Source organism: Zea mays, chromosome 6 (genome assembly GCF_902167145.1).
Source record: "Zea mays cultivar B73 chromosome 6, Zm-B73-REFERENCE-NAM-5.0, whole genome shotgun sequence".
Classification (NCBI taxonomy): domain Eukaryota; kingdom Viridiplantae; phylum Streptophyta; class Magnoliopsida; order Poales; family Poaceae; genus Zea; species Zea mays.
Genome location: NC_050101.1, coordinates 111,845,110 through 111,872,703, shown reverse-complemented (window position 1 = coordinate 111,872,703; position 27,594 = coordinate 111,845,110). Strand labels below are relative to the sequence as shown.

Sequence of the window (27,594 nt, the reverse complement as noted above, 5' to 3'; positions counted from 1 at the left end):
TAAAACTGAATTTATTAAGCTTTGGTCCTCCAAGCGCCGTCACAATGGACCTGTCGACCGTTGATAATTTAGTCTCTTGCAAACAGGCAAGATGGCAAGTGGTGGTGGAGATCATCGCGCGCACTGCATCTCGGCGCGCCTGCAAATTTAAACCCCTTACATTCCAGCACAGGATGCTAAAGTCATACATGGAGGAGGAAAGGGCCCTGATTAATTACCAACAGCTGGATGAAACTGTAGCACTGCACATTAATGACAGTGAAACTTAAATGGGTCAGCAGGGCCAACACAAGCATGGCTGTTATAGGTCTGAAGCAAAACAACAACCCAATACAGTCCAGGGTGCTCACAAAAGTAGTAGAAACTGAACTGAGATTCATTGACATAACAAAAGCAGTCCCACATCATCAAACATGGAGCTAAAACAGCCATCAATCAAGCCGAAGCAACTGCTCTGGCCTCTGCACGCATGGCGTCCACCTCCTCTTGGATCTCAGCTATTCAGAGAACGATATACATTTGTTTCAGTTATATTGAAGTTTAGAATGACATTCACATGTGCCGCTGCTTAGCTAAATGTGTATGTCTGTCTTGTGCTCCAAATAAGTTCTGTTTTGACTCCATATTTAAATGTAGTAGTATATCAAGTACAAACAACAGAACTTAGATTAGTAGTAAATGAATGTATGAACTAAAGAGTGCTTGCTCAATCGGTAGAACGAAGATGTTGTCAACTCCTCAGCCCACGATTTGAAGTCTTGTTGACTGGGTGTCCACTATTTCTTTCTTAATAAATTGAAATCATGTTTCAGAGTTTTATATGTTGAGATCTGCAGTGTTTTCCTGTGTAAAATTACCTTTTGTTTCTGTGCTAATATATAATTTCTGAACATCAGGTGCGACATAGCCCTGAATTTCATGATTGCACTTTGGTAAATGAGGGTACCGAAGAAAATCGGGATGCATTGGTGGTGCATTTGTCTGAACATGACCAGGGCTTAGTAGCTGGTCAGTTTGCAGCGTTCTATAATGAAAATTTATGACATAATTTTAGTTCTGTTACTTGACAGAATTTCAGTTCTAGCAGACCCATACACCATACCTTTGTAGTCACTCAGGCTACAGCTAGACTCAATTGATCACATACAATAAATCACAATAAATCACAAAAATAAAATGTAATCACCATTAGAACATATTTACTTGTTTTGTGTTATGTTTTACTAATTTTTTGTTATGACGACCTATTAGAAACTTATGTGCCATCAACCAAGAAGATCAAAAACCATATCCCATAGAAAAAGGCATGCTTGCCCAAAATGCAGCTCAAATTTTGATCAGTAGAGCCCCCAAAAAGTGAAACATAACACAAAAAATTAGTAAAACATAACACAAAACAAGTAAATATGTTCTAATGGTGATTACAGATCAAGACTAAGGATCCACTTTGCTGCATTCAATTGACTACACAAAAAACATATAAGAAATGATATTTAGTATCAAAAGGGGGCAATGGATATGCCCCCAAACATCATGGCATGCTGTTGTTTTTTAGCAGAAGTTTTTTGGTAGTCCAGAATGCAGTGTCTAAACAAATTGGATAGAACATAACACAAAACAAGTAAATTAGTTTTATTGTTGATTATAGATCAAGAATATGCACCCACTTTGCTACATTTTATTTTTGTGATTTATTGTGTTTACATGTATGTGATCAATTGAGTCTAGCTGTAGCCTGAGTGACTACAAAGGTATGGTGTATGGGAAGTACTAAAATTAGAACTGTAAATTGGACTGTATTGTGTTGTCTGCAAACATGTGTACCTGAAATAGTTGCTTTCTTAATAATGAAAATTTAGTTGTCCTCCTACCAGGCTTGTCTGTTTTCTTTGCAACATCAGCTGGTCTGCTTCTCTTTGGCTGGGTCTTGTTTGTCAGGAACATTTCATTTTCGCAATTTGTGAGGAATAAACACATTTTCAGAGGTTTAGGAGTTTTGTTACATAATTGAAATTGTTAGGAGCACACATTTTAGAACTAAATTTTTGAGTTGCACACACATTTCTTTTGTTTCAGAACTGAATTTTGGAGGTGCACACACATTTATTTTATTTCAGAATTGAATTTCTTTTGTTTTAGAACTGAATTTTCAGTGAAGAGCACACATATTTAATAGTTCCAGAGCACAACATTTCAGAACTAATACAAAACTGAATTTATTACAGAGCACACACATTTCACTTTTTGGTTGCTTGCTAGAATTTACTCTATGGAGAGGTGCCATTGCATACGGCAAAAGTTGAGAGCAGCTTGTGAACGGAATTTACAGAAATGTTTTTTTGAGGTGCACACACATTTCTTTTGTTTTAGAACTGAATTTTTAGAACTGCACCTACAACTTCCTTTATGTGAGAATCATGTCTCTTGTTGCAAGCAGATATAAATAGGCAACACTAACAATTTATCTTTAGGCTGGTAGATTGTCATTCAAGAGCTAGGAAAACTTCCAAAACAACTCATTTTGACAAGGTAATAGTTTCCCTTGTCTAAATAATTTATCTTTTTTTGTAAATGTGTGCACTTAAGACTGTTACTAATGGATCTACTTGCTGGAACAGAATGCCGACCATTGCTGCAATTACTTCACCCTTGGCTCCCGCACTAACTTTGACGGCCGACTACAAATCTTCTTCGACATGTACGTCATCAGTGATTGATTGGTTTACTGCTACTAGCTAGGAGTAATATATTTGCTTTAGAATTAGGCCTCAAGTCATTCGGTCTATGCTTATACAAATTAAGCTGGACAAAAAGAAGAAGATTATCTCCATTCTGGATAGTAGCAGTAAACCAAGGAAGATCTTATTAAGAACTTTGGAACGATTGCTATGTCTAGCACTTAAGGCGCTACTTTTTCATCTTTCTAATTCTGGCCAATTGCTACACTCCAAGATTTGTTTAATATATTAAAGATTATGCTCTCAAATAATTTGAACTGTTTGCTATTTTTGCAACTCGAAAAAATATAGTCTGGAGGTGACCTCAATCTTATTGGACGAAATAATGATCGCAACTGTACAGGTTACTGTGAACAAACAACTGCTTGTTTTCCTACACTTATTTTTTGTTGATTTCTTAATGCCTCTTTTTTATCCATTTCTATCCTTACTGGAGCAGATCATCAAGGATATCAGGTATTCGAACATGGATGCTAACATGCCTTTGTGCAATTAAAGAAGTGTCCTCAGTGCAACCTAACATGCCTTTGTGCAATTAAAGAAGTGTCTTCATCGCAACCTAAAACAAAGAAATACTGCTATGAATTTAGTACATATACATACATATCAGAACACATTGTTTCACTGGTGCATGTAGAGGTCTCTATGGTATGTTAAACAATTTGACATTGTATACAGTAACCACTCACACTTCCATGAGGACTCCACAAAGAACTGAAACTACTTAAAAGTTAACAAACTATCCACGATTAATGATGTATTTCGGTGGACATGGTTTGGGAATCTAGATTAACATGGTTGAAGCAACATGGCTCACTGGTATAAGTAATCCGTTATAGAAGTTATGGCTTATATGTAGCCAATGAAATAGGGAGTTTAAGGAGAAGAACAAAGTGGACAAGGTAGTCGTGCTGTGGACTGCAAACACTGAAAGGTACAACAATGTATGCGCTGGTCTCAACGACATAATGGAGAATCTGCTGGCATCTGTGGACAAGAACGAGGCGGAGATCTCGCCATGAACACTACATGCCATTGCCTGTGTCACGAAGGGGGTGCCATTCATCAATGGGAGCCCCCAGAACACTTTTGTGCTTGGTGTGTTTGCAAAGTTTTATGGTGTTGCATTTCTGTTCAAAGACTTATTATACTTGTTGCATGTTTGTAGGGCTGATTGATCTTGCTACCAAGAACAACTACCTGATTGGTGTTGATGACTTCAAGAGTGGGCAGACCAAGATGAAATCGGTCCTAGTTGATTTCCTTGTTGGTGGTGGAATAAAGGTACAATTTATCAAAGAAACCTGATATCCCCCCTTCGAAATGTTTTTGGCAGACGGCATACTTACAATAATTCTTGTATATGTTCATGCAGCCCACCTTGATTGTGAGGTACAACCACTTGGGAAACAACAACGGCATGAACCTATCTGCCCCTCAAACATTCAGGTCTAAGGAGATCTCCAAGAGCAACATGGTGGATGACATTGTCTCAAGCAATGTCATTCTCTATGGGCCCGGCGAGCATCCCGATCATGTTGTTGTCATCAAGGTCTTTTGGCTGATCTTCCACCTCTTTAAAACGTTGGCACGTGCAGCAGTTTAAACTTGCCACTCATTTGCTGCATGAAGTATGTGCCGTACGTGGGAGACAGTAAGAGGGCTATGGACGAGAACACATCAAAGATCTTTATGGGCGGCAAGAACACCATCGTGTTGCACAACACCTGCGAGGACTCGCTCCTCACCACACCGATCGTCCTTGATCTGGTGCTTCTGGCTGAGCTTAGCACCAGGATCTAGCTAAAACCTGAGGAAGCGGTAAGAGCCCACCAAGTGAATAACTCGTAGCATGGTAGGTGATTCAGCGCTTCAGCACCATCATCTAATGTCTCTCTCATTATGCAGGACAAGTTCCACTCCTTCCACTCGGTGGCCACCATCCTTACCTACCTCACCAAGGCACCACTGGTAAGCCTTTTCGTCTGTATTAATTCTGGCATCGTTGCACCGCATCTTCCTCCAATCCAGTCGCTAATCTTCTCTTACAAAACCTGAACGACAGGTTCCGCCCGGCACACCGGTGGTGAATGCTCTAGCAAAGCAGAGGGCGATGCTGGAGAACATCATGAGGGCCTGCGTTGGCCTGGCCCCAAAGAACAACATGATCCTGGAGTACAAGTGAGCGAAGTGGTGTGGCCTGCAGCTGGATATGCAGGAGGCTGCACGAAGGGAACTAGAGAGGCGAGATTAGATGTGGGATTGTGTTGGCTTCTCGTGTTTTCTTTGCATTCTTTCCTGGTCATTGTTGTCGAGCTGTTGTATTTTATTTGGACTCTCGTGCCAACAATATCATCAAGCGTGTATGGTGGTTTGTGCCTAAGACTGACGATGTACGAGGGAACTTCTACCGGCAGGTGTGACACGTACTCTGCAATGATGAGACAATGCAAATTGTGGCATATATCGAAGTCTGCATGATAATGATGGTTGAAATTAGTAGTGAAACGGCTAAATTAAAATAACAAAAATTATATATGGCCAGGATCACAAATGTATTATGAAACATTTTCTTATAACAATATAAGACACATTTTGTATATTAGTTACCATGGTATTATATGTTTCCGTTGCAATGCACGGGCACTTACCTAGTCAGAACTAAGTGTTGATTCTATCGATACATGCGATAAATACATGTTATAGTGGTTATGCCAATTTAAGTGTTGTATTTAATATTTGTTTAGCAATATAGATTGGTAGTATCGTGTCGCACTGTTTTCGCATGTCGCTCGTTGTTTGCGCGTCGCCGTTACTCGTTCGCGCGTTCTCACCGCGTGTCTGGTATATGTATCGTCGCGTGTTGTTCGCGCGCAACGCCTCGCGTCCTTTGCTCATGGTAACACGTGGCCGCGCGCGCTTTCCATGTGCTCCTTTGCACGTGACGCGCACGCTGTTCCCACGTGTGGTGCTCATGGTCGTCGTGTCGCATACTGTCGTTCCGTTTCGCGCATCATAAACTCGCCTCGCTGAGAATTTCACGTGCTAACTATATTACTTATTTACCTGACAACTGTTAGTGTAGCAGAATAACCAAAACTTAATAGCAGTTATAATTTATGTTTGATAATGTCGAATTAAATGTTATGATTAATATTTGTTTAGCGTAAACGCGCTAACTTCTTGACCGTAGCTCCGACTATCGCGTTTCTTTTCCTTGCGTGACCATAGTAGCGAGCTCTATTTTGTTTTGTATATTTTATTACCTTGCGTGACCATAGCTCCGACTATCCCGTTTCTTATGATTAATATTTGTTTAGCGTATAATGTTCTTATGCATATACATATGAATGTTTGTTTGTGCCTGTTGGTATTCGCTATGTGACGTGAATAGAATGCGATCCATTTCGGAGCTTCGAGGAATCGACGATCAAGACTTGGTGAACCACTGGTCTCGAGATCAAGCTCTTCGAGTTCTACGAGAATGAAGACCCTAAGCATCTGTTTGGTGAAGGCAAGTGTCCTCCGACCCATTATGTCCCATTTACTTTATAATTCATTGTCCCGCATACTATGAATAACATAAGGATTGAGTAGCTTTCTATTTACCTTGTCCTTGATTACCTTTTGGGTTACTATGGTTAGCTTCATGCTAGCGCTTTACTTTAATCAATGAACATGGTGAGATACAATGATGATACTATGGTTTTATTCTGGATATGATGATATACTTGTGGCATTTAATGGGACTCGAGCTGTTTCTCGAGTGCCTCTCCGTAAGGACTGGTTCGTTGGATGACCGCCCAGGAAAAACAGTGCAACCATGAGGGTGGAATGGGACGCCCTTAGCTGAATAATTAGAGGAACTGGGGTGTAGTTCGCTTCGCCGTCATGCCGTCAAAGGGGCTCGGTGTATGCGACTCGCTCTACCGAGGGTGGATTGCCCCTTGGGGAGGAGTGCGGTACATTTAGGAAACCTAACGGGCGGCTACAGCTTCAGGGAATCTTTGTAAAGGCTTCGTAGTGAATCCCTAGTCGTTCACCTCGGGAGTGAATAAGGGTCTTGCAAGCCCGGGCTAGAGAGGGAATCACGACTTGTGGATAAAGTGCGCAACCTCTGCAGAGTGTTGTTAAACTGATATATCAGCCGTGCTCGCGGTTATGAGCGGCCAAGGGAGCTCCATTGATTAGAGACACATTGATTAGAGACACATTGATCAGAGATGCTTTGGTTACAGATGATGGTGAGGATAATTATGGTTTTTATGATTATGATTATGGTTTCTAGTATTCTTTCCATTTGGAAAGAGTACTTTTGGGTTAACAACTTGGGTTAATGTTAAAACCTGGCTCTCTACTATTAATAATTACCTGACCAACTAAAAGCAACTGCTTGACTTTAACCCCACATAAAGCTAGTCCACCTCAGCCAAACAGGACATTTGCTGAGTACGTTGATGTGTACTCACCCTTGCTTTCACAAAACACCAGGTTGCCTTTGGTGCAATCTATGCTCAGGTAAAGAAGAAGGTGTCGAGGCGGATCTCCAGAAGTTCCAGGACTTCGACGAGTTCGAGGATTAGGCTAGCGACCTCCCCTAGTCAGCTACCTGTGGTGGGTTGTTTACGTTGGCTACGTTTTGATTCTGTGTACTTTGATTTAAATTATGTAAATGACTCTTGTCTTTAATATTATTACTTACTCTTTATTGTTATTCGAAGCATTGTGCTATGATGAGTCATTTATGTAATCGGTGTGTACGTGAATTTCTGATTCTGGCACGTACATGGTTCGCATTCGGTTTACCTTCCAAAACCGGGTGTGACATAAGTGGTATCAAAGTCGTGCTCATTGTAGGACCGCTATCCTAGAGTAGCATTGGCCGTTTTAAGGACTTATTGATTATTACTTCACCTCATCCTTGATTCTGCTTCAAAATATTTGTCAGCTCAACTAATTCTATGTTGTGCTCCTATATGCCCCCTTGCCAAAAGTATTTTATTCTAGTATGGTCTATACTTCTCTCAATCTATTAGATCTGATCTCACTCTTGTCTTGCGACATCTTTGTAGATGCCCCCTGACTTTTGGGTCCCTTCCTCTTTAGTCATTAAATTGCTACCATTTCACAATCTTTATTTCCCTTGGTATTGACATGCTCGTATCCCTGGATTCTTTAATACTCTTGTTTCAATACCTACCTCTAATAAAAAAACTATGCTACCTATTTAAACATTTCAGTTTATATGTCCATGATTTTACTATCTTTTGAGACCCTTTCCTATTCTATTGTTAAGTCGCTATCTTTTTGGCAATTTGTACTCTCTTGGTCTTGGTATGCTCGTACCATTGGAATCTTGCATACTCTTATTTTTATATATGCTTACCTTTATATCCTAATATCTGTTTGAGAAATATCAGTTAACATGCCCTTGACCACCCTTGTTTCTCAATAATCCATGAGCGGTCATTTTATTTTGCACATCCTTGGTGATCTCGTTGTTCCCTTGTAACATCCCTCGGTAATGAATTTTAACTTCAACCATTCTGTTGCAACCTTACATATCTTACCCTTGATTGTTTTCTCCACTTCGCCACCTAGCGAGTCTTGCGTGAGCTCTATCCTTATGCTTTTCATTACTATCACCTTTACCTTTGACACCTCTATATCTTACATTGATGTTTATCTTATACCTGCCCTTTAAATTCTCCTCTTTTCCATCTCAATCTGGGAGTTATATTTTACCTATTTTTCCCTTGGTCGTATCCTCCTCTTTGTCGCTTGCCAGTTCTCAACTCCATCCTTTGTTGTGCTTCTGTTTAGTGTTGCCTTTACCTTTCCCGTCTCTCGACCATACCTTGGTTATTACATTATGTCTGTTATCTAAAATCTCCAATCTCTTATCCTAATTTGAGAGTGGTGTTTTACTTATCTCACCCTTGGCAATATCCTCTTCTTCACTGTGTGTAAGCCTTGACATAACTCCATTCTTTGTTGTACTTATACCACTAGCTCTTCAATGCCTTCGTCTTTTCCCTCATACCCTTGTCTGTTATCGCCTCTGACCCTTGTGATATTTATGTCTTGTACCTAAATTCTTACATTGAACTTATCCTTTAAAAGCCTTCCCTTTCTTTCCACTCAGTTTGAGAGTTGCGGGTTACCTATCTCTCTCTTGATTTCTTTTCACTTCTTGTCGCCTTACAAGTTTTGTCTTAATTCCATCCTTTATTATGTGTTTTATTTGCTATCACCATCTCCTTGTCATCCATCTATCTCGCCTTGATACTCATCTTTATTCCTACTATTTAAAAATCCCCTCTCTTCCACCTCAACTTGAGATTGACAATTTACTTATCTAGTCCTTGGACATTTCCTCTTCTTTTCCACTTGCAGGTCTTGTCTTAACTCCATTCTTTATGGCACTTATATCCTTTGTCTTATGCCTATTTACCTCCTCCCCTACATCCTCGTCCGTTATTACCTTTAAAACCCTTGTGATATTTATGTCCTTGCCTTCCTGCTTACCTTGAATATCCTCTTTGAAGCCTCCTCTTTTCCATCCCTGTTCAGGGATCATGCCTCATCTATTTCATCATTGATTGCTCCCCCTTCTTTGACACCTTGCAAGTTTTGACTAAAGTACATTCTTTGTTGTGAGTTTGCCTGTTATCACCCTCACCCTTGTCATCCCTGTATCCTTACCTTGATGCTTATCCTGTACCTGTATTTTAAAGTCTCCATTCTAGTTTTAGTACGAGAGTGTTGTCTTACCCCTCCCCGCTCTGGTTCGTTCCCTTTTCCTCTATCGTGCGTTGCAAGTCTTGTCTTAACTTGATCCTTTGGTATGCTTTTGCCTGTTACCTCCTTTACCTTGGTAATCACTAGATCTTTCCATGATGCTTATCTTATGCCTACCTTTTGACTTATCATCTTTCCCATCTCGATTTGAGAATGGTGTTTTACCTATTCTGACCTTGATTTCATTCTCTCCCTGTCGGTTCCAATCCTTGTTTTAGCTTCATCCTTTATTATGCTCATGCCCCTATCCTGCATGCCTTATCATTCCCCTTGCCTTTCGATGGCCTTAAAGTAGTTATTGATGTTTCAAGAAAGACCACAATCTAGTTAACAGGAACATGTAGCAACGAGATGTTTGTTGTTGTATGCTTGTGATGTTTGTCTTTGTGTTATGACTGATTTGCTTCTTTGAAATGAGTGTTGATGTGTTGCGGCCCTTGGTCCGCAATGACATCAGTTTACTAGGTGGGTGTTATGGAGTTAGGTAGTTGGGTTCTCTCCCCTGCTCTCTTTAATCCATCTATGCTTACCTTTTCTATCTATACCCTTCCCTCTTGCACCTGCCCAGTTGGCAACCTCCAACTCCTCTTAATCAGTCAATATCAGAGTTGGCGGTATCTTCACCAAGTGCATATCAACGCTCCTATTAAGGGGGTTAGCCGCTAACCCCAATGAAGACAATGCGATCAACATCAGCCAGCAAGATCAAAGTGGCGCAGCGGAAGCGTGTGTGGGTCCTAACCCACGGGTCCAAGAGATCCTCAAGAATTGTATCAAATGGTCTCGAGCATCCGAAAGTCAAAGCATCTAGTCCACAAGTAAGCTGAAAGAGTTAAAGTTGAATCGACGAAGCTATGAAAGACTAATAAACCAATCTCTTTTTCTTGCTAGCCCCTTCTTGAATCTCGAGGGCGAGATTCTGTTAAGGGGGTTAGATTTGTAACACCCTGAATTTGGGGGTATAAATTTTCTTTTTCCGATATCCACCAAATTCAGGTGTTACCCTCTTTCTGTCCTTCTTTTCTACTCTTCTTTTTTTTCTAGATAGTGAAGAGTTATTGTGTTTTATATATATGTGTAAGCCTAGTAAAAATAGAGCCCTAAAAGAGTCCTCGATTATTGCATAGCATGTCGACACATTTTATTGTATGTTGAATTGTTGTTGTGGTGCGTCGATTCAAACTCATGAAGTATATTTGAATTTTGCATTCAAAAGCTATATATAAATTTGAATAGAAATTGATTAAAGAAAAGGAAACTAGCCCAGCCCCTCTTTGCCTTGCGGCCCAAGACCCTCCCTTCCAGCCAGCCCACCTTCCCCCCCCCCTCTTCCCCTTCCTGGGCCCACGCTCGCGTGGCCCAGCCATTGCGGCCTCTCTTCCCCCATCGCGGCCCGACATAGCCCAGGGGACACGTTTCCCCCAGCAGGCCCAACCCGCTCCTCCCCCCTTCCGCGCGCCAGCCCAGCGGTCACCCCAACCAGCCCACGCACGCGCCTCGGTCCACCCCGCACCCCCCCTACGGCCTGCCTCCGCGGCCCGGCCGCGCGCTGCGCCTTGGCCTAGGCTGCCACGTCGCGCGCCCAGTGACCCACGCATGGGCAACACCCAGTCGCCACGGCTTTCTCCCAGCCCCACGCGCTGCGCTTGCGTCGCCGTCGTCACCTGGCAGCGGGGCCCACATGTCAGCCCGCCTCCCCCCAAATCTCCAACTGTCCCTCCGCCATGTCCGCCCCGCAGCGCATGCCCATGATCTCCTGCCGAACCGCCCCTCCTAGCCCACGCGATAGCGCTGCCCATCGCCCCATCCTCGCCGGCGTCCAAGCTCGCCTCGCCGAAGTCGCCGTTCATCACCGTGGTGAGCTCGCGTCCATCCTCCCTTCTCCGTTTCCCTTTCTCCTTCTTCCCCGGCGTGGCTGGCGCTCGGCACTGTAGCGCGGCCTAGTCTGCGCGCCCTCCCTCCTTTCCCCGGCGCGACCGCGGCGCTCAGTGTGCCCCTACGCGCGGCCAGTCTCGCAGGCCCGACGCGGTCAGGCGTCACAACCATGCTGGCTTGCCAGCAGCGTGAGGCCGAGCCCACCGGGTCACCCGACCCCTCCCTCGGCGCGACGGCCAGTGCCCTCGCCGGGCGAGTCTGAGGTCGTGTCCCCGCGCGCGACGACCAGCAGCCCCTGCCCTCCCCTTCGTGCATGAGTCCACGGCTCAGCCGGCCGGGGCATGGTCCCTGGGAGCTCGACGCCAAGCCCCTGCTCTCCTGCTTGTCGTTACCCTCCCCGTCCCTCGGCCAGCGTCCTGGTCGGCTTCGGCGAACAACCAGCGAAGCCGCCCCTGTGCTAAGCCTCGACGTCACCAGTTCTGAGTGGTCGTTGCGCAACCTGCGCACCCTCGATCCAACCCTTGTGCGTGTCGCTCGTTGTTCGTCGTCTAGCCATACACGTATCCTCGCTTGTCGAGTTGTACAGCACGCGTCTACCCCTACGCACGGGCCCCGCATGGCGCGATTCGCCGAACCGCGCGTGCTGCAGCCCCAAACACATCCTCGTAGCTAGCGCGTACTGGCTTTCGCATATGCGCAGCATGTCGTCGGGACTCTGACGACGTCCGTCTACCCCTCGTCTACCCCCCTACGTGTCCATAACCCTGCCATTGCACCCATCGTTCTTTCGCACGTCGAACGTGCTGCCTATCCGCTTCATCGCGCGTGCTACCTCGCGCGCAGCATGCTCATCGCTCTCGTGCGTTGCACGTCTCGTCGCGCTTCACTAAACCATTCCACCTAGGATCGCTCGTGCTAATTAACTACATATTAAAACAGCGATTATTCGAGTACCAACATAATCAAAGTTAAGTAATGATTTTATTGGTGCTTACAACAATTGCTTGCTATTATGGCTAAGTCGAATACAATAATATAATCAATATTCGCGTAGCGCGTTTTAAGTCAGCGCGTGCCGTTCGAGCGGATCATGCGTGTCGTTCACACGTGTCGACGCGCGTTGTCGCGTGTGCCGTTCCGCGCACCTTGTTTAGCGGGTTGTGTGTCGTGTCGCGCGGCAATAAACTATTCCGTATAGAATCACTCACATTAATTACTTTACGTAATTGAACGGTGATTAACCGAGTGTTTAACCTATCAGATCTAAGTGTTGATTCTATCGATACATGCGATAAATACCTGTTATAGTGGTTATGCCTATTTAAGTGTTGTATTTAATATTTGTTTAGTATAAATACAACATAGATTGGTAGTATTCGCATGTCGCGCCGTTTTCGCATGTCGCGCGTTGTTTGCGCATCGTCGTTACTCGTTCGCGTGTTCGCTCCACGTGTCTGGTACGTGTATCGTCGCGTGCTGTTCGAGCGCATCGCCTCGCGTCCTTTGCTCATGGTAACACGTGGTCGTGCGCGCTTTCCGTGTGCTCCTTTGCACGTGACGCGCATGTTGTTCCCACGTGTGGCGCTCATGGTCGTCGTGTCGCATACTGTCGTGCCGTTTCGTGCATCATAAACTCGCCTCGCTTAGAATTTCTCGTGCTAACTATATTACTTATTTATCTGACAACTGTTAGTGTAGCAGAATAACCAAAACTTAATAGCAGTTATAATTTATGTTTGATAAAGTCGAATTAAATGTTATGATTAATATTTGTTTAGCATAAACGTGCTAACTTCTCGACCGTAGCTCCGACTATCGCGTTTCTTTTCCTTGCGTGACCATAGTAGCAAGCTCTACTTCGTTTTGTATATTTTAATATGTTTTTATTTGAATCGTGTAATGTTCTTATGCATATACATATGTCTCTTTGTTTCTGCCTGTTGGTATTCGCTGTGTGACGCGAAAAGAATGCGATCCGTTTCCGAGCTTCGAGGAATCGACGATCAAGACTCGGTGAACCACTGGTCTCGAGATCAAGCTCGAGTTCTACGAGAATGAAGACCATGAGCATCTGTTTGGTGAAGGCAAGTGTCCTCCGACCCATTATGTCACATTTACTTTGTAATTCACTGTCCCTCATACTATGAACAACATAAGGATTGACTAGCTTTCTATTTACCTTGTCCTTGATTACCTTTTGGGTTACTATGGTTAGCTTCATGCAAGTGCTTTACTTTAATCAATGAACATGATGAGATACAATGATGATACTATGGTTTTATTTTGGATATGATGATATACTTGTAGCATTTAAGGGGAGTCGAGTTGTTTCTCGAGTGCCTCTCCGTAAGGACTGGTTCGTTGGATGACCGCCCGGGAAAAACAGTGCAACCATGAGAGTGGAATGGGACGCCCTTAGCTAAATAATTAGAGGAACTAGGGTGTAGTTCGCTTCGCCGTCGTGCCGTCAATGGGGCTCGGTGTATGCGGCTCGCTCTGCCGAGGGTGGATTGCCCCTTGGGGAGGAGTGCGGTACATTTAGGAAACCTAACGGGCGGCTACAGCCTCAGGGAATCTTTGTAAAGGCTTCGTAGTGAATCGCTGGTCGTTCACCTCGGGAGTGAATAAGGGTCTTGCAAGCCCGGGCTAGAGAGGGAATCATGACTTGTGGGTATAGTGCGCAACCTCTGCAGAGTGTTATGAAACTCATATATCAGCCATGCTCGCGGTTATGAGCGGCCAAGGGAGCTCCATTGATTAGAGACACATTGATTAGAGATACATTGATCAGAGATGCTTTGGTTACAGATGATGATGAGGATAATGATGGTTATTATGATTATGATTATGTTTATGGTTTCTAGTATTCTTTCCATTTGGAAAGAGTACTTTTGGGTTAACAACTTGGGTTAATGTTAAAACCTGGCTCTCTACTATTAATAATTACCTGACCAACTAAAAGCAACTGTTTGACCTTAACCCCACATAAAGCTAGTCCACCTCAGCCAAACAGGACATTTGCTGAGTACGTTGATGTGTACTCACCCTTGCTTTCACAAAACACCAGGTTGCGTTTGGTGCAATCTATGCTCAGGTAAAGAAGAAGGTGTCGAGGCGGATCTCCAGGAGTTCCAGGACTTCGACGAGTTCGAGGATTAGGCTAGCGACCTCCCCCAGTCAGCTGCCTGTAGTGGGTTGTTTACGTTGGCTACGTTTCGATTCTGTGTACTTTGATTTAAATTATGTAAATGGCTCTTGTCTTTAATATTATTACTTACTCTTTATTGTTATTCGAAGCATTGTGCTATGATGAGTCATTTATGTAATCGCTGTGTACGTGAATTTTTGATCCTGGCACGTACATGGTTCGCATTCGGTTTACCTTCCAAAACCGGGTGTGACACCGGGAGATGGTACTTCCCATTTTCTTGAAGAACAGGATGTAGTTCCTTTTTATGCCTAAATTTACCAAGTCCACGCGTGAATTGAGCCCTTCTTTTCTTTTGCCCTTTATGTCTAGCAAGGTTCCAATTATGCTTTCAAACATGTTCCTCTGAACATGCATACCATCGATCGCATGCCGCACATCTAACTCTTTCCAGTAAGGCAAGTACTCAAAGAAAATAGACTTCTTTTTGAATATAGCCCCTAGAGCTGGTTTGGCATCCTTCCTTGTTTTCCCGTCTTTTGTCTTCATCCCGAAAACAAAGTTGATATTCCATACTATTTCAAAAACTCTATGACCTCTATTGTTACCCGATGGAGGAGTAGAATGTAGTTCACCATTATTGTCGTAGTACTTATCCATCTTTCGCATGTGGTACCTCTGTCCTTCCAATAAAAAGCGTATGTGCCTCATGTACACTATCTTCTTAGATGTAGTAAGGGACACGTAAGTAGTTCCATCAATACATACTGTGCAACCAACCTTTCCCTTAAACTGGCCTGATAATGTGAAGAGAGCAGGGTAATCATTGATCATAACAAAAATAATTGCTCTTAGTGTGAACGAACCTTTACGATACTCATCCAACATTTGAACACTTGTCCCACAATATTTTCATATCCTCCATTAAGGGCTCCAAAAATACATCCATGTCAACTTCAGGTTGTGTAGGTCTAGAAATAAGAATGGTTAGCAAAATGTACTTTCGTTTCTGCATCAACCATGGAGGAAGGTTGTATTTGGTGAGGATCACTAGCCATGTGCTATGCTTGCTGCTCCTCTCAGCAAATGGATTCATTCCATCAGTACTCAGTGTGAACCTAACATTTCTTGGTTCATCGGTAAAGTCTCGTGGTTGTCATTGAAATCTTGCCACCGCTTCCCATCGATTGGATGTCGAAGCTTCCCATCGTTTTTGTGCTCATCAGAAGCATGCCAGCTCATAAGTTTGGCATCCTCAGGGTTAGCAAACAAACACCTCAATCGATCGACGACGGGGAGGTACCACATCACCAAAGCAGGAATCTTTTTCAGCACATAATAGTCTACTTCTTCTTTTTCTTTGCTCATGGATTTTGAAGTCTTCTTTGGGGGCTTTCTTTCACTTCTTCCCATTACACGGATGCAACACACTCTTCCTCTCGATAGTCTTTATTCATCTTGTACCTACTTGCATTGCACTTTGGGCAGCTCTCCAAGTCTTTATAATCATAACCTCGATAAAGGATACAATGATTTCTACACGCGTGGATCTTCTCCACATCCATAGCGAGCGGACTGATTAGTTTCTTTGCATAGTACAAGTTAGCAGGCACTTTGTTCTCCTTTGGAAGCATGTCTGTGATGATACTCAAGAACGCATCAAAGCGAGCATCAGACTGACCATATCTAGCTTTTAACATCAACAACTTTAACATAGACCGGAGCATCGTGAACTCTTTGGTACAACCCATAGACTCATCGTACAAAGGCTCTTCTGCTACCTTCTTTAGGGACTCCATACCTTTCTTGAAGAACATCGATGGATCCGTATGACGACGCAACATTACCTCTAACAACTCTACATCTTCCTCATCCATAACATTTGGCAGAACATGAGTTCTATCATGTTCATTTCCTCCACAGTAACCATGATCAGTAACATTTGGCACTACATGTTCGCTCTATGGAAGAGGTTGGTGTGTCTCGTGAACAAACTGAAATCTGTCGTCCTCAGGGTTTCTAGTCGTATAAGGCGAAGAGCTATGCTTTGTCCAAACTGTGTAATCCTTCACAAATCCTCGGCATACCAGATGAGATATGATTTGGTTTGTGTCATCAAATACAACAACATTTTTGCAGTGCATGCATGGACAATATATGTGCTTTGTCTTTGCTCTCCAAGCATGTTTCGTAGTGACATCAATAAACCTATGGACCTCGGATATGTATGATGGATCTAGCCTTGATAAGTTATACATCCAGGATGTCCCCTCCATCACTACCTGTAAAAAGTAATATAAAACACACAAGGACACAAATTGGCAAGAGAAAAAACTAACAATTCCTAACAACTAAAGAACGAAACCTACCACTTGTATTTTGTGAAATATATATCTAGCATTTCAATGAAAGTTGGCAAGAGAAACATAAGCCAAACTTAATTTCCTAGCAACTAATAAACAAAAAATCTTAATACCCAATTAACATATCTCTAACAAAAATTGGCACTTCAAACATAATTAATAAATCACTCATAACAACTAAACTTAATACCCAATTGACATATATCTAATAATAATTGGCAATTCAAACATAATTATAAACCAATTACCTCATAACAACTAATAAATTAAAAATAATCCATAATTACCAAACATTTCTCCCTCTATCCCAAACATGGTGAAACCCTAGATACAAAACGTGCTACACTCTTCTCTCTCATATGGTAAAAGCCTAGGTCCAAATTTGGCTAAAATGAGAAATAATATGAACAAAAATTAACAAAGAAACATAAAACCAACCTTTCTTAGCAACCTTCCTCCAAAAAATGAAGATCAAAACATCCCCTTGTATTTTATGTAATCTAGACCTCCAAAATCGCCTCCAATGGAAGTTGGCGGTGAGATTCCTGTCGGGGGAGAAAGGGGTATTTATAATTCAAAGTTCACAGGCGGGTTGCTTAAGAAACCGCCAGTGAAAATATCACTAGCGGTTGTCTTAAGGAACCGCCAGTGGAAATGTTCTTTCCACTAGCGGCTCTCTTAACTCAGCCGCCAGTGGAAACCATTTCATGTTGAACAGTTGTGTCTTTTCAAATGTCCCTGTAGAATTGAAACGACAATTATGCTCGCCGAACACGAAGCGACGACTTTGAACGCCTCTTTGCTCCTCGAAGTTCGCGTAAATGTCGATCCAGTTCTTGATTTGAATCTATTTAAATGCTCAACGGCCACATTTCCACTATTCATCGCCTACAAACTTAGAAAAAACTCTCTTGCTTCAGCTTCCACCCATAGCGACATCTCCGAGTGATTCCTCTGCTTCTTTTGTCTCCCATTCCTCTAGCCGTGAACCAACCTCTGAGTGGGATCCTATACCGGCATATGAGAAACAGGCCCCTTTGCACTGGGATGAAGATAGATGGGACTTTGAGGTTGCATCGGAATCCGACGACGACCACACCGACGGGGATGACCTCCAGTTCCTCTTTGACGGGAACTGGACTCCGACACCAGCACTGGCTGGTCTTAGACGTACGACGGAGAATCGTCAGATGTGGAGTCCTTCGACAACGATGACGACCCGATGTCTAGACATTGGATGGGCATCGGCTCCTCAGACGACGAAGACGACGATGACGAGAACGACGACGGCAGCAGGGACTACGGTAGCAGTGACTACGGTAGCAGTGACGAGGACAGCGACGGCAGTGACGACGATGACATCGATGATGATGGCGGGGCAAGCCGACGTGATGAGATGCCTCCCAGCAAGCGTCGTCGGGTGCTGCATGGTAGCTTATTCTGGTAGGAAAAGTAGTAGTTTGTACTAGGATAAAACAATCATTTTAATGAATAAAGCCTAGTTCTTGTTAACTAATACTTTTCTGATGAAATCTGATGATTTAGAACCCGAAAATACTTTGCACTGGCGTTTCTCTTAAAGAACCGCCAGTGAAAAAATTAACACTGGCGGCTGGCTTAAGGAACCGCCAGTGAAAACACTCAATTAACATTGGCGGCTGGCTTAAGGATCCGCTTGTGAAAACGCTCAATTAACATTGGCGGTTGGCTTAAGGAACTACCTGTGGAAATCATTTCTACATGCGGTTCTTTGTAAGAACCGCTAGTAGAAATCATTTTAAGTATATACGCCTCAATTAACTCCTCGCAGTCCACCGCTCCAGATGCCCTAGTACTGTCTCTACTCTCCATTCTCGCTCCAGCCGCCGACGTGCCACCTCGCGCCTCCCCTTCGTGGTCGTTGCCGGATCCGGCCTCCCTCCGTCGTGATGTAGGCAGCGGGCTCGGCCGTTGACTGCACACCGCGCGCCAGACACCAAGACGTGGATCTAGGTCAACTGCTTAGTTCCTCCATTTTACTGTTGCTATATTCCCTCATGCCTCCATTTTAATGTCTTAAATCACTCTACTTTTCGGCGCAGTTCCGGCAAAAGGTTGCCCAATCTGGCACCTTCATTCACTGATTCTTGTTCCTCGGACAAACCTACTCAGTACAACCTACGCCAGAAGCGTGCCAAAACAACTGCCACAACAAGTTCTTATGTGCATAACTTATCTTGTTTCTTTACTACATGTCCTCTATTTCAGAAATTGTTAAATGCGCCTTTGTATTCATTGACCTACAACAAGTTCTTATCTTGTTTATTTTACCACGACAAGTTCTTATTTATTTTACTACATGTCCTCATTTCCAAACAGTTACGTGCATGTGCAACTTGCCCACAGATGAGTTCGGACCGTGCCAGCTGGGATGCAATGACAACTAAAATATTCATTAACCTATGCATCATTCAGAAGAACCTTAATAACTTCAATAGCATGGGCTTAACTAAATATGGATGGCAACAAGTGTATCGTAGTTTCAAAGAGCAGACTGGTCTTGATTATGAAAACAAAAAACTGCAAAACAAATTTAACATGCTCTGAAGGTCTTTCCATCATTGGCAATACTTGCAGAACCATACTGGGCTTGGCCTTGACTCAACCACTAGTGGTATAGCGGCTGATAATTCGTACTGGGGGACCCAGGAAGGGGTACATTGCTCATGAATTGATTACACTTTCTTTATTTTATGGACCAATACTAAATCTGCACTATGTTCAAACGCAGGATCCTAGTACTCAGGGCAGTCAAGGAAAACCACCACCCTTTCTTGATGAGCTTTACACTTTGTTTGGTCGAACCACACACGACAGGGGCAATTTGATTAATGCTGGAGGTGTCCGTGAGCCCCCGCGAAGCTATGGCAGCTAGGATATTCCTGATGACGGTGTGGGTTGCTCCAATATTAGATCATCGTCCAAAAGTCCAATGAGGGAAGCTATAGTGGATAGCCCTCCTAAGAAAAAGATTATTTTGGAAGAGCACATTGCTAATATTTCTGAGTCCATTTGCATCATAAACCAGAGAACTCTTAGTCGTGGCCAAGAAGAAGTTGACGTAGTTGTGCGAGTCTTAAAGCAAGATGGATTTGAAGAAGACTCTGATTTGTACTGCATGGCAAATATTTTATGCAAAAACGATATAGATACGAGGTTTTTCCTTCATTTGAATACTAAAGAGGGGCGCCTCCATTGGATTAGATTCCAATGGAATCATATTTTGAAGTAGCTTGTCTGTGTGGTCTTGTAATAATGCTTTGACGTACACTGTTAAGTTTTCCAGTCTAGTTTTGAATGTGTGTGTTGTAATAACTCTGGGTCGCTTTGATGTTTGCGGACATATTGCAGTTCAGTTTTATTTATGTGCTTGTGCACTTTAGTTTTATAACATACAAGTTAAGTATTGCATTTCTGTTTTGAATGATTTATAATCAAATTGGAGATGAGTATTGCATTTCTGTTAAATGTAGGCAACTCCAAGATGAGTAGTGCAGAAGACTCCAGGCATAGTGACATGACAAGTGATGATAGCTCCATCATATTCTAGCAAGCTGTTGCAGCGGCAGTTCTAGCTGCTTTCGCTTCTCGTTCGTATAATCTTGCTCCTATGATTAATCTTCCTACTCCATTAATTGCCACACGAGACAGGACGGCAATGGGTGGAACTTAATAGGAGGAACTTCAGGAAGTGTCATGACAATTTTCGTATGACTCCAGATTCTTTTATAGAATTGCATGCTACTTTAGTGAGGTATCATGGGTTAAGGTCAACACAAGAGGTGGAGTCATGTGAGGCATTAGGGATGTTCTTATGTACATGTGGGACACAACAAGCGACACGCCAAATTAGAGACAGATTCGAAAGGTCTTTGGATACCATTAGTAGAAAAATGGCTATGGTGGCAGATGCTATGTATGGTTTGCACAAACCATTATATGTCCAAAGGATCCAACATTTTCTAAAGTGCATAATAAGCTTAGACCTTATGCCCCTTTCTTTGATGGGTGCATAGGAGTCTTAGATGGTACACACATTCCAGCTCATGTATGTCATGAGTCGAGGCTTGAACACATAAATAGAAAAGGGTGGCCTAGCTACAATGTATTAGGTATAGTGGAAATGGATATGCGGTTCACTTTTGTAGGTGCTGGGTTGCCTGGTTATTGCCATGACATGGCAGTGCTCATGAGTTGTATGGGAGAAGCGAACTATCTACACCCACCAGCAGGTATGGTGGCATGCATGTTATGTTGGCATTACACATTGTATTCATGCATTACGATCTAGTAAATCTTTTTCTGAGTTTATTTGTTTGTGTATAGGGAGGTATTATCTAGTGGATGTCGGTTACTCAATTCGTGAAGGTTACTTGCCACCATATCGAAATCAGAGACATCACTTAGAAGATGTTAATCGAACAGGAGTAGAGACTGTACAGGAAAAGTTTAATTTGCACCACTCGAGTCTATGAAATGTAGTTGAACGGGCTTTTGGACTTCTCAAATCAAGGTGGCATGTGCTACGAGGACTCCCATTTAACGAAAGAAGCATGCAAGTGAAGATTATAATTGCTTGTTTTGCTTTGCATAACTATTTGTTGGACCGAGGCCACATAGGAGGATCAGGGAGTAGTTCGCATGGCCAAGCTGATTACGATGTGTCAGATTGGGTGAATGTAAATGCAAGTCAAGAAATGACATTAGTGAGAGATTGTATCGTTGCTGGAGTATCATTGATGTAGTGTATGTAATGAAGTAGTTATATGTAATGAAGTAGTAATATATTTATATAGTGTATCTCAGATTGCTGGGTAGAATGTGTAATCATGCAATGTATTAGGGTAATGACGTTGGTAGTGATCACCTCTCTGGTATTCAGAAATCATGCAATGTATTGGGGTACCGATCATTCTCTGTACTGAGTAATCATGCAATGTATTGGGGTACTGATCACTCTTTGGTACTGAGTAATCATGCAATGTACTGACGGTTTTATTAAGTAAACTGCCAGTGTATATATATTTCCATTGGTGGTTCACTTAATACAACCGCCAGTGTTAATATCTGTTTTACACTGACGGTTTAGTTAAGTGAACCGCTAGTGTATATGATATTTACACTGGCGGTTCACTTAACTAAACTGGTAGTGTAAATGTATCCTTTCCACTAACGGTTTAGTTAAGTGAACCGCCAGTGTATATGATATTTCCACTGGCGGTTCACTTAAAACAATCGCTAGTTTAAATATTTTTCCACTTACGGTTCAGTTAAGTGAACCGCTAGTGTATATTTTTAGACTGGTGGTTCCTTAAGGCAGGGCCACCTGTTTATTTTCACTAGCATGCTGTAACTGAAACCGTCAGTATAAATTTCTACATGCCGCCACCTTAGAGCTCTTTTCTACTAGTGGATGTCGAAATACAAGTTGTTAATTACGGAGCGACCAATTATTCACTCTCCCATTCTCTAATATGGTCATCATCGTCCTCCTCTTCATTCATGCCAGAGGTACCGATGTTTGGTATCTCGAACATTTGCAGTTCTATGGTGTGAGGGGAGGACGATGAAGGCGGTGGCGGAGGAGGTTGATGGTCAGTGTTATTGGGCGGTGATTGCTCGGGGGAGTAGTAGAGCGAAGAGGGCGACGCTGTGTGATACAAAGAGGACGACGATGTGACATGCGTGTTCGTCGTCTCGGATTCATCACCATGCACGGTCGTCGTCTCGGATTCATCACCATGCACGGTCCTCGTCTCGGATTCATCACCATGCACGGTCGTCGTCTTGAATTCATCACCATGCACGGTCGTCGTCTCGGATTCATCACCATGCACGATCGTCGTATGGGATTCATCGCCGTGGAGCTGGTCATCTGTTCCAAAGATCTTTGCGAGGAAGTGTTGGAGCCAGTCTACTCCCAAAATTCTGGCCAGCAGTATCGTTACTGTAAATGCAAACATTAATATAAGCCAGCATAATACACACAACATATGTAATGCTATTACATGTAGTTGGTTTTTGTTTGCAGCATTAAGACAAATATTAATGCATGCATCTTGTCTTGTATGTGTCCAACCATTTGATGATTGTTTGATGAGCTCGGTAAGGTTAGGTTGAGGGTCTTAGGCACAGTAGCTCACTTACAGTAGGATACTACCACCAGAGCCTCGCTAGCGATATGGATCCATGTGCTGATCCACCCAATATCTACGTTCCATCTGAGGTGAAATGCAAAATATTGTATCAAACACGCATGTGTGCCTAGAAAAAAAAGAACAAACTTAATTTACATCTTATAGGACTAGGTTAATTTGTGAATCTGTGAACTTACTCTTCCATGGTATGATGTGTGTCCCAGGCAACAAACATCATTCCAAAGTACATGCAGCCCGACATGAAGATGAAATGAAAAAAACCGTACCCATATGGTACATTGTCTTCCGACTCCAACGTGTTTCGTGTCTGCCATAATTATTTGAGACATTTTGAATTTATAAAGCATACAATCCTCAGTTTCGTTAATAGATATGATTAAATTGTTGAGTTGGATCGAGTGAACAATCAACATACACATTTGTAGCCGGTGCCCATAGTAAAAGCAGAATAAACAGTGCCGAGGAGTCCAGAAACAAAAAACTGCAAGTGTCAAAATAAAGGTGAACGAAATGATTTTTGAAATATCACTCGTGGTACTAGATAAGAAGCATCGATCTTGGATCGAAATAGAGAATATATACTTACGGAAATGGTTAACCAACCAGCAACTGAACCTGCTTTGCATTTTATGTCGCATCCTGACTCAGGTTCACTGATGGAGCAAAATATATGGCAAAAACAATAAAAAATAATTTATGTTTGTATATATATTGTGTGGCCTGAACCAGGCTAATCAAATAGTCGCTTAACGCAGTGTGAATATTTTACCTTGTAATCGCTAACAGGCATATGAAAGTAGCGTACCCACCAATTAATGCAGGCTCCATGAAAAATTTGTTAGCCTAATAATTTTAAATTCACGATCAATCATCTCAATTTCATAAGTATTTTGCTTGAACATATAGTTCAATTGTACTACTGTGTGTGTGCGTGTGTAAGAGCATTTACTTAATTACCTTGGACATTAGTGAGACTCCACACATGATGAAAAATAGCACCATTGTGATGACAATGAGCTCCATATTGTGCCAACACTGTACAAACTTTAGGCTCAAGAATACTATCAATCCCAAAAATGTGAGGATGGCAGTACCAGAGATTGCGATGACACGGATGTACCTGCAAGTTAATTCGTTATAAGGATTGGACCGACGAGGCGATCAAACAAGTTGAATAAGAGCCAACAGATATTCACACTCTAGGTGATTTTGGCTTACATTTTTTATTTAATCACGAGCAGTTACATACAAAAAGGAGAATAAGCATACTTATGCTAACTTGTGGCGAAATGTAATCAATAATATTAAAAAACACAGCAGAAAAGGCCAGAATTGAGAAGGAGAAGAATCAGTAAAACAGTCACAAAATGCTGAGTAAAATAGACTTGATTGGGGCATATTATCGGACCTCCTGGCCGGTATGACAAATCAACCCAGCAGTTTTCAGCGTGAGCAGTTTTAGGTAAAAATCTCAAAACCCTATCAAATGGTGTCTACAAATCATGAAGTACGAACCATATATATACTCACAAGGCCAAGTAAGCTGCTCACCAAAAATCAGCTCAAAATTCAAAGGTCCTCATATCAGACCACTAGAATATATTTTAACCATACCAGACCATCCGCACCTTAAAATTGATCTAAAGATCAAAACTACATCAAGTTAAATCCAGTTGATCTCAAACTTTGCACACTAATTACTTGGGATGTTTTTCTCAAAGCACCAATGCCTAGAATAACTTGCAACAGTCCAGATATGAGAATCAATCAGACAAAATGAGGTTTTCTCAAATTTGATCCAACGGCTGAATCTATGTGTGCTTGTGAGAAATTGGCCAAACTATTTGGTACATATGACCTTCAGATGTCCTAGCATATATGCATCCAACTAAAATTTGATTGGCATGTCATGATTAGTTTTCGAACTTAACCAAATTAAAACCGACCATCTGCTTGGCATGCAGTCATTCATTACACTAGAACATACATATCAATCAGGTGTTCGTCACAAGCTAGTTTTATACGATAGATATTAAAATAGTGGTAAACATATGGTTAAACAACTGCTGTATTTGGCAGGATACATAAATCAAACAAATCTGCTACATACCTTTCTTCAAAATTGGTCTCGCATAATTTGTAGTTCAGCTGTGTGATAAATCTTATGGTAGACATAAGCTGAAGTACAAGAAATACCCTGTTCTCGCAAATACAACACAGATCAACATCAAATGTTAATAGCTAGCCAGTGACTCAAAGGGCCGGAAGGGCTAGCTAGAATTGTGAATAATGAATAACTTGAAATTGGAGCAAGCTGGGTTGTGAGAGGAACATACCCTGCTCCAACCTGCGCAACTTTCCCTAAAAATACAATTCAGACAAGCATCAGCTAGCATATCAATGGCACAAGCTAATTAAAGCAAGTAGTAAGTAAGATATATAGATATTGCGCGTCTTAGTAGGGAAGAAGGGGACTGACCGTAGGTTTCGATCCAACCGGATGGAACAACCTGAGAGAAGAAGAAACAACCTATAATCAGGGCAACCTTCACCGGCCACCACCCGCAGTGCCATGAATTTCTGCGGTCATTCAACTTGGTCGTGGTCACAGTGGATATTAGCATGCCCACGAAAAACATCTGGACATTTCGTTAAGGACCGACCAACATAATACAGTACACACTTAGCTAGTAAATAATGAAAACAGAATTGAAGGATAATTAGAAAAAAAACTGTTAGATGGGAAAGAAGTTGTTTATAGTAGTAGAGGATACACAGAAAGTCTGGCTAATTGTCAGCACGCTCTGAGCCGCGAGACAGCCCTGGTCACCGTGACAGCGGGCGTTGCCCCGCTGCGCTAAGTAATATGATATACGGTTCTCTCGCATGAGCCACGCACACAAGTTGGCCAGTAGAAAGAGCACTGCGTAAACGTAACGCGCTTTCATAGGGCTGGGACCCTGGCAAAACAACAACCAGAGTTCATTGCCATCCTGCTTGTGAAGTGGTGTCTGCTGGCTACCTGCTGCATGCAACGGGTATTTCATTAATTATTCATCGTCTTGCTATATACTATAATATAGAAGTGATGTGATCGAATAATTAATTACTTGTAGATTTGCATAAATTAACAAACTAGCTAGCTTCAGATTGATTGATAGATAGATATGGTGCTCACCTGCAGAGACGATGGATTATTGAAAGCTAAACGTGGAGAAGAGCTATAGCAGCTAGCTAGAGATGCTAACTGAGGCTCGATGGCTGAAGGGGGTGTGCTTGCTATACCTGCCAAAAGCAACGAGCGAGCAAGCGATGTGGTTGTGGTTACTGCATGCGCGCTTCATATATAGGCCAACGCTAGCACGCACACACGCATTACTTGTGTCTCGATGTGCATGCGCAAGCGCATCGGCCGGCACTAACAGACCCGCAATGCAGCAGGCGATCGTCCCTTCTCCTCTACTTGCATCCATATGCACATATGCTCGAGTACGTACGTAGTATAGGTGCACGCGTTTGGTGCGCCGTCGCCCATCCATGCATGCACCCGCCAATGTCCCTTAGTTCTGTATCTACGTGATTGGTTGCCTGAGCAACTAACGCATGGCGCGCGCGGGCCTGGTTTGTGGCAGACTTTATTTTTCTGCGTTTCTGCGCATGCAACAAAAATAGTCTGGTTTGGTATAAGATGCATCCACACATGCAGGCTCAACTATTCTCATGCAAGCATCCAATCAAAAGCTATAGCATAGTCAATGCATGCGCAGAACCAGGTTGGGGAGAAGCAGGCAACCAATCAGACCGTATATGTGTAAGCGGAGGCCGAATTTGACCTCGATGTGTCTAACTTGACTACGTCAGATATTTTTTACACAGGTGCATCAGACGAAGGAATGTAGCAGTTAACCGGGGGCATAATAGTACTTGGGACCCACTACCCCTCCTCATTACCTATAAATACTCCTACCCTATACACAGACGAGACCTGCATAACAAGACGCTACAGTTCTCTGCCTACTGTCTCGTTGTGCAGCTGAATCCTCTTGTCTCCTAACTGTTGGGCCCACCTGACCACGTGTCAGGACAGATCCAACATTTTATGCTCACCGTTCGTGCTACAAAAGAACAAACCCGCGATGGCCCCTTAGAAAGTGACAACCAGAGCCAACACCTCAGTGGAAGATGTTGCGAAGGCGACCCTCTCTAACAAGAAAGGCAAGGCAACCCTCGCTGATGACGCCCTTCAGGCAGCCGCTAAGAACGACGGAGTCATAAACAGCCAACATCCTCGAACATAAAACCCACCCACCCTAGAAGGCATCATTCGCACGTGCAGCTCTAAAGACCTCCCTCGAGATGCCCCGCCAGGCTTTAACCCCCTAAAGCCAAAGACATCATAGAAGATGGTGAAGTCCTAGGAATCTCGACCGAGGACCAACTCAAACTCTGAGCACTTCGCATAAAAAAACTTC

General features: G+C 42.9%; 1 protein-coding gene, 1 long non-coding RNA gene and 1 pseudogene across 3 annotated transcripts; 2 read left to right on the top strand and 1 right to left on the bottom strand.

Annotated features, from left to right (window-relative positions):
- The first annotated feature begins 2,198 nt into the window (after positions 1 to 2,198).
- LOC103629765 (uncharacterized) lies at positions 2,199 to 2,678 on the top strand. Its single transcript, XR_554615.2, has 3 exons — positions 2,199 to 2,344; positions 2,472 to 2,529; positions 2,619 to 2,678. It is a non-coding gene; the product is annotated as an uncharacterized lncRNA (long non-coding RNA).
- A 409-nt stretch (positions 2,679 to 3,087) lies between these two features.
- On the top strand, positions 3,088 to 5,096 carry LOC109939400 (inositol-3-phosphate synthase-like; annotated as a pseudogene).
- A 17,131-nt stretch (positions 5,097 to 22,227) lies between these two features.
- Positions 22,228 to 26,420, bottom strand: LOC103629764 (uncharacterized). 2 transcript variants are annotated; one of them, XM_008650878.2, is made up of 12 exons: positions 26,301 to 26,420; positions 25,897 to 26,147; positions 25,602 to 25,761; positions 25,459 to 25,483; positions 25,233 to 25,319; positions 24,080 to 24,242; positions 23,892 to 23,965; positions 23,709 to 23,775; positions 23,538 to 23,603; positions 23,299 to 23,429; positions 23,112 to 23,185; positions 22,228 to 22,911 (listed from the first exon to the last, which is right to left on the bottom strand). In XM_008650878.2, exons 2-12 carry the CDS (start codon positions 26,068 to 26,070, stop codon positions 22,415 to 22,417), a joined length of 1,518 nt encoding a protein of 505 aa, XP_008649100.1. In that variant the 5' UTR covers positions 26,071 to 26,147; positions 26,301 to 26,420; the 3' UTR covers positions 22,228 to 22,414. The 2 variants fall into 2 exon arrangements, with proteins under 2 accessions (XP_008649100.1, XP_008649099.1); XM_008650877.2 differs by having other exon boundaries at positions 25,897 to 26,144.
- Between the last annotated feature and the right edge of the window lie 1,174 nt (positions 26,421 to 27,594).

Excerpts from the sequence above, each read along its gene's own strand:
- LOC103629764 (XM_008650878.2), bottom strand. The coding sequence starts at position 26,070 with ATGAAAGCGCGTTACGTTTACGCAGTGCTCTTTCTACTGGCCAACTTG. Across the intron at positions 23,430-23,537 it reads TGGGCACCGGCTACAAATGT|ACACGAAACACGTTGGAGTC; the intron begins GTATGTTGATTG and ends TAATTATGGCAG. Across the intron at positions 22,912-23,111 it reads TCTGGTGGTAGTATCCTACT|TAACGATACTGCTGGCCAGA; the intron begins GTAAGTGAGCTA and ends TTGCATTTACAG.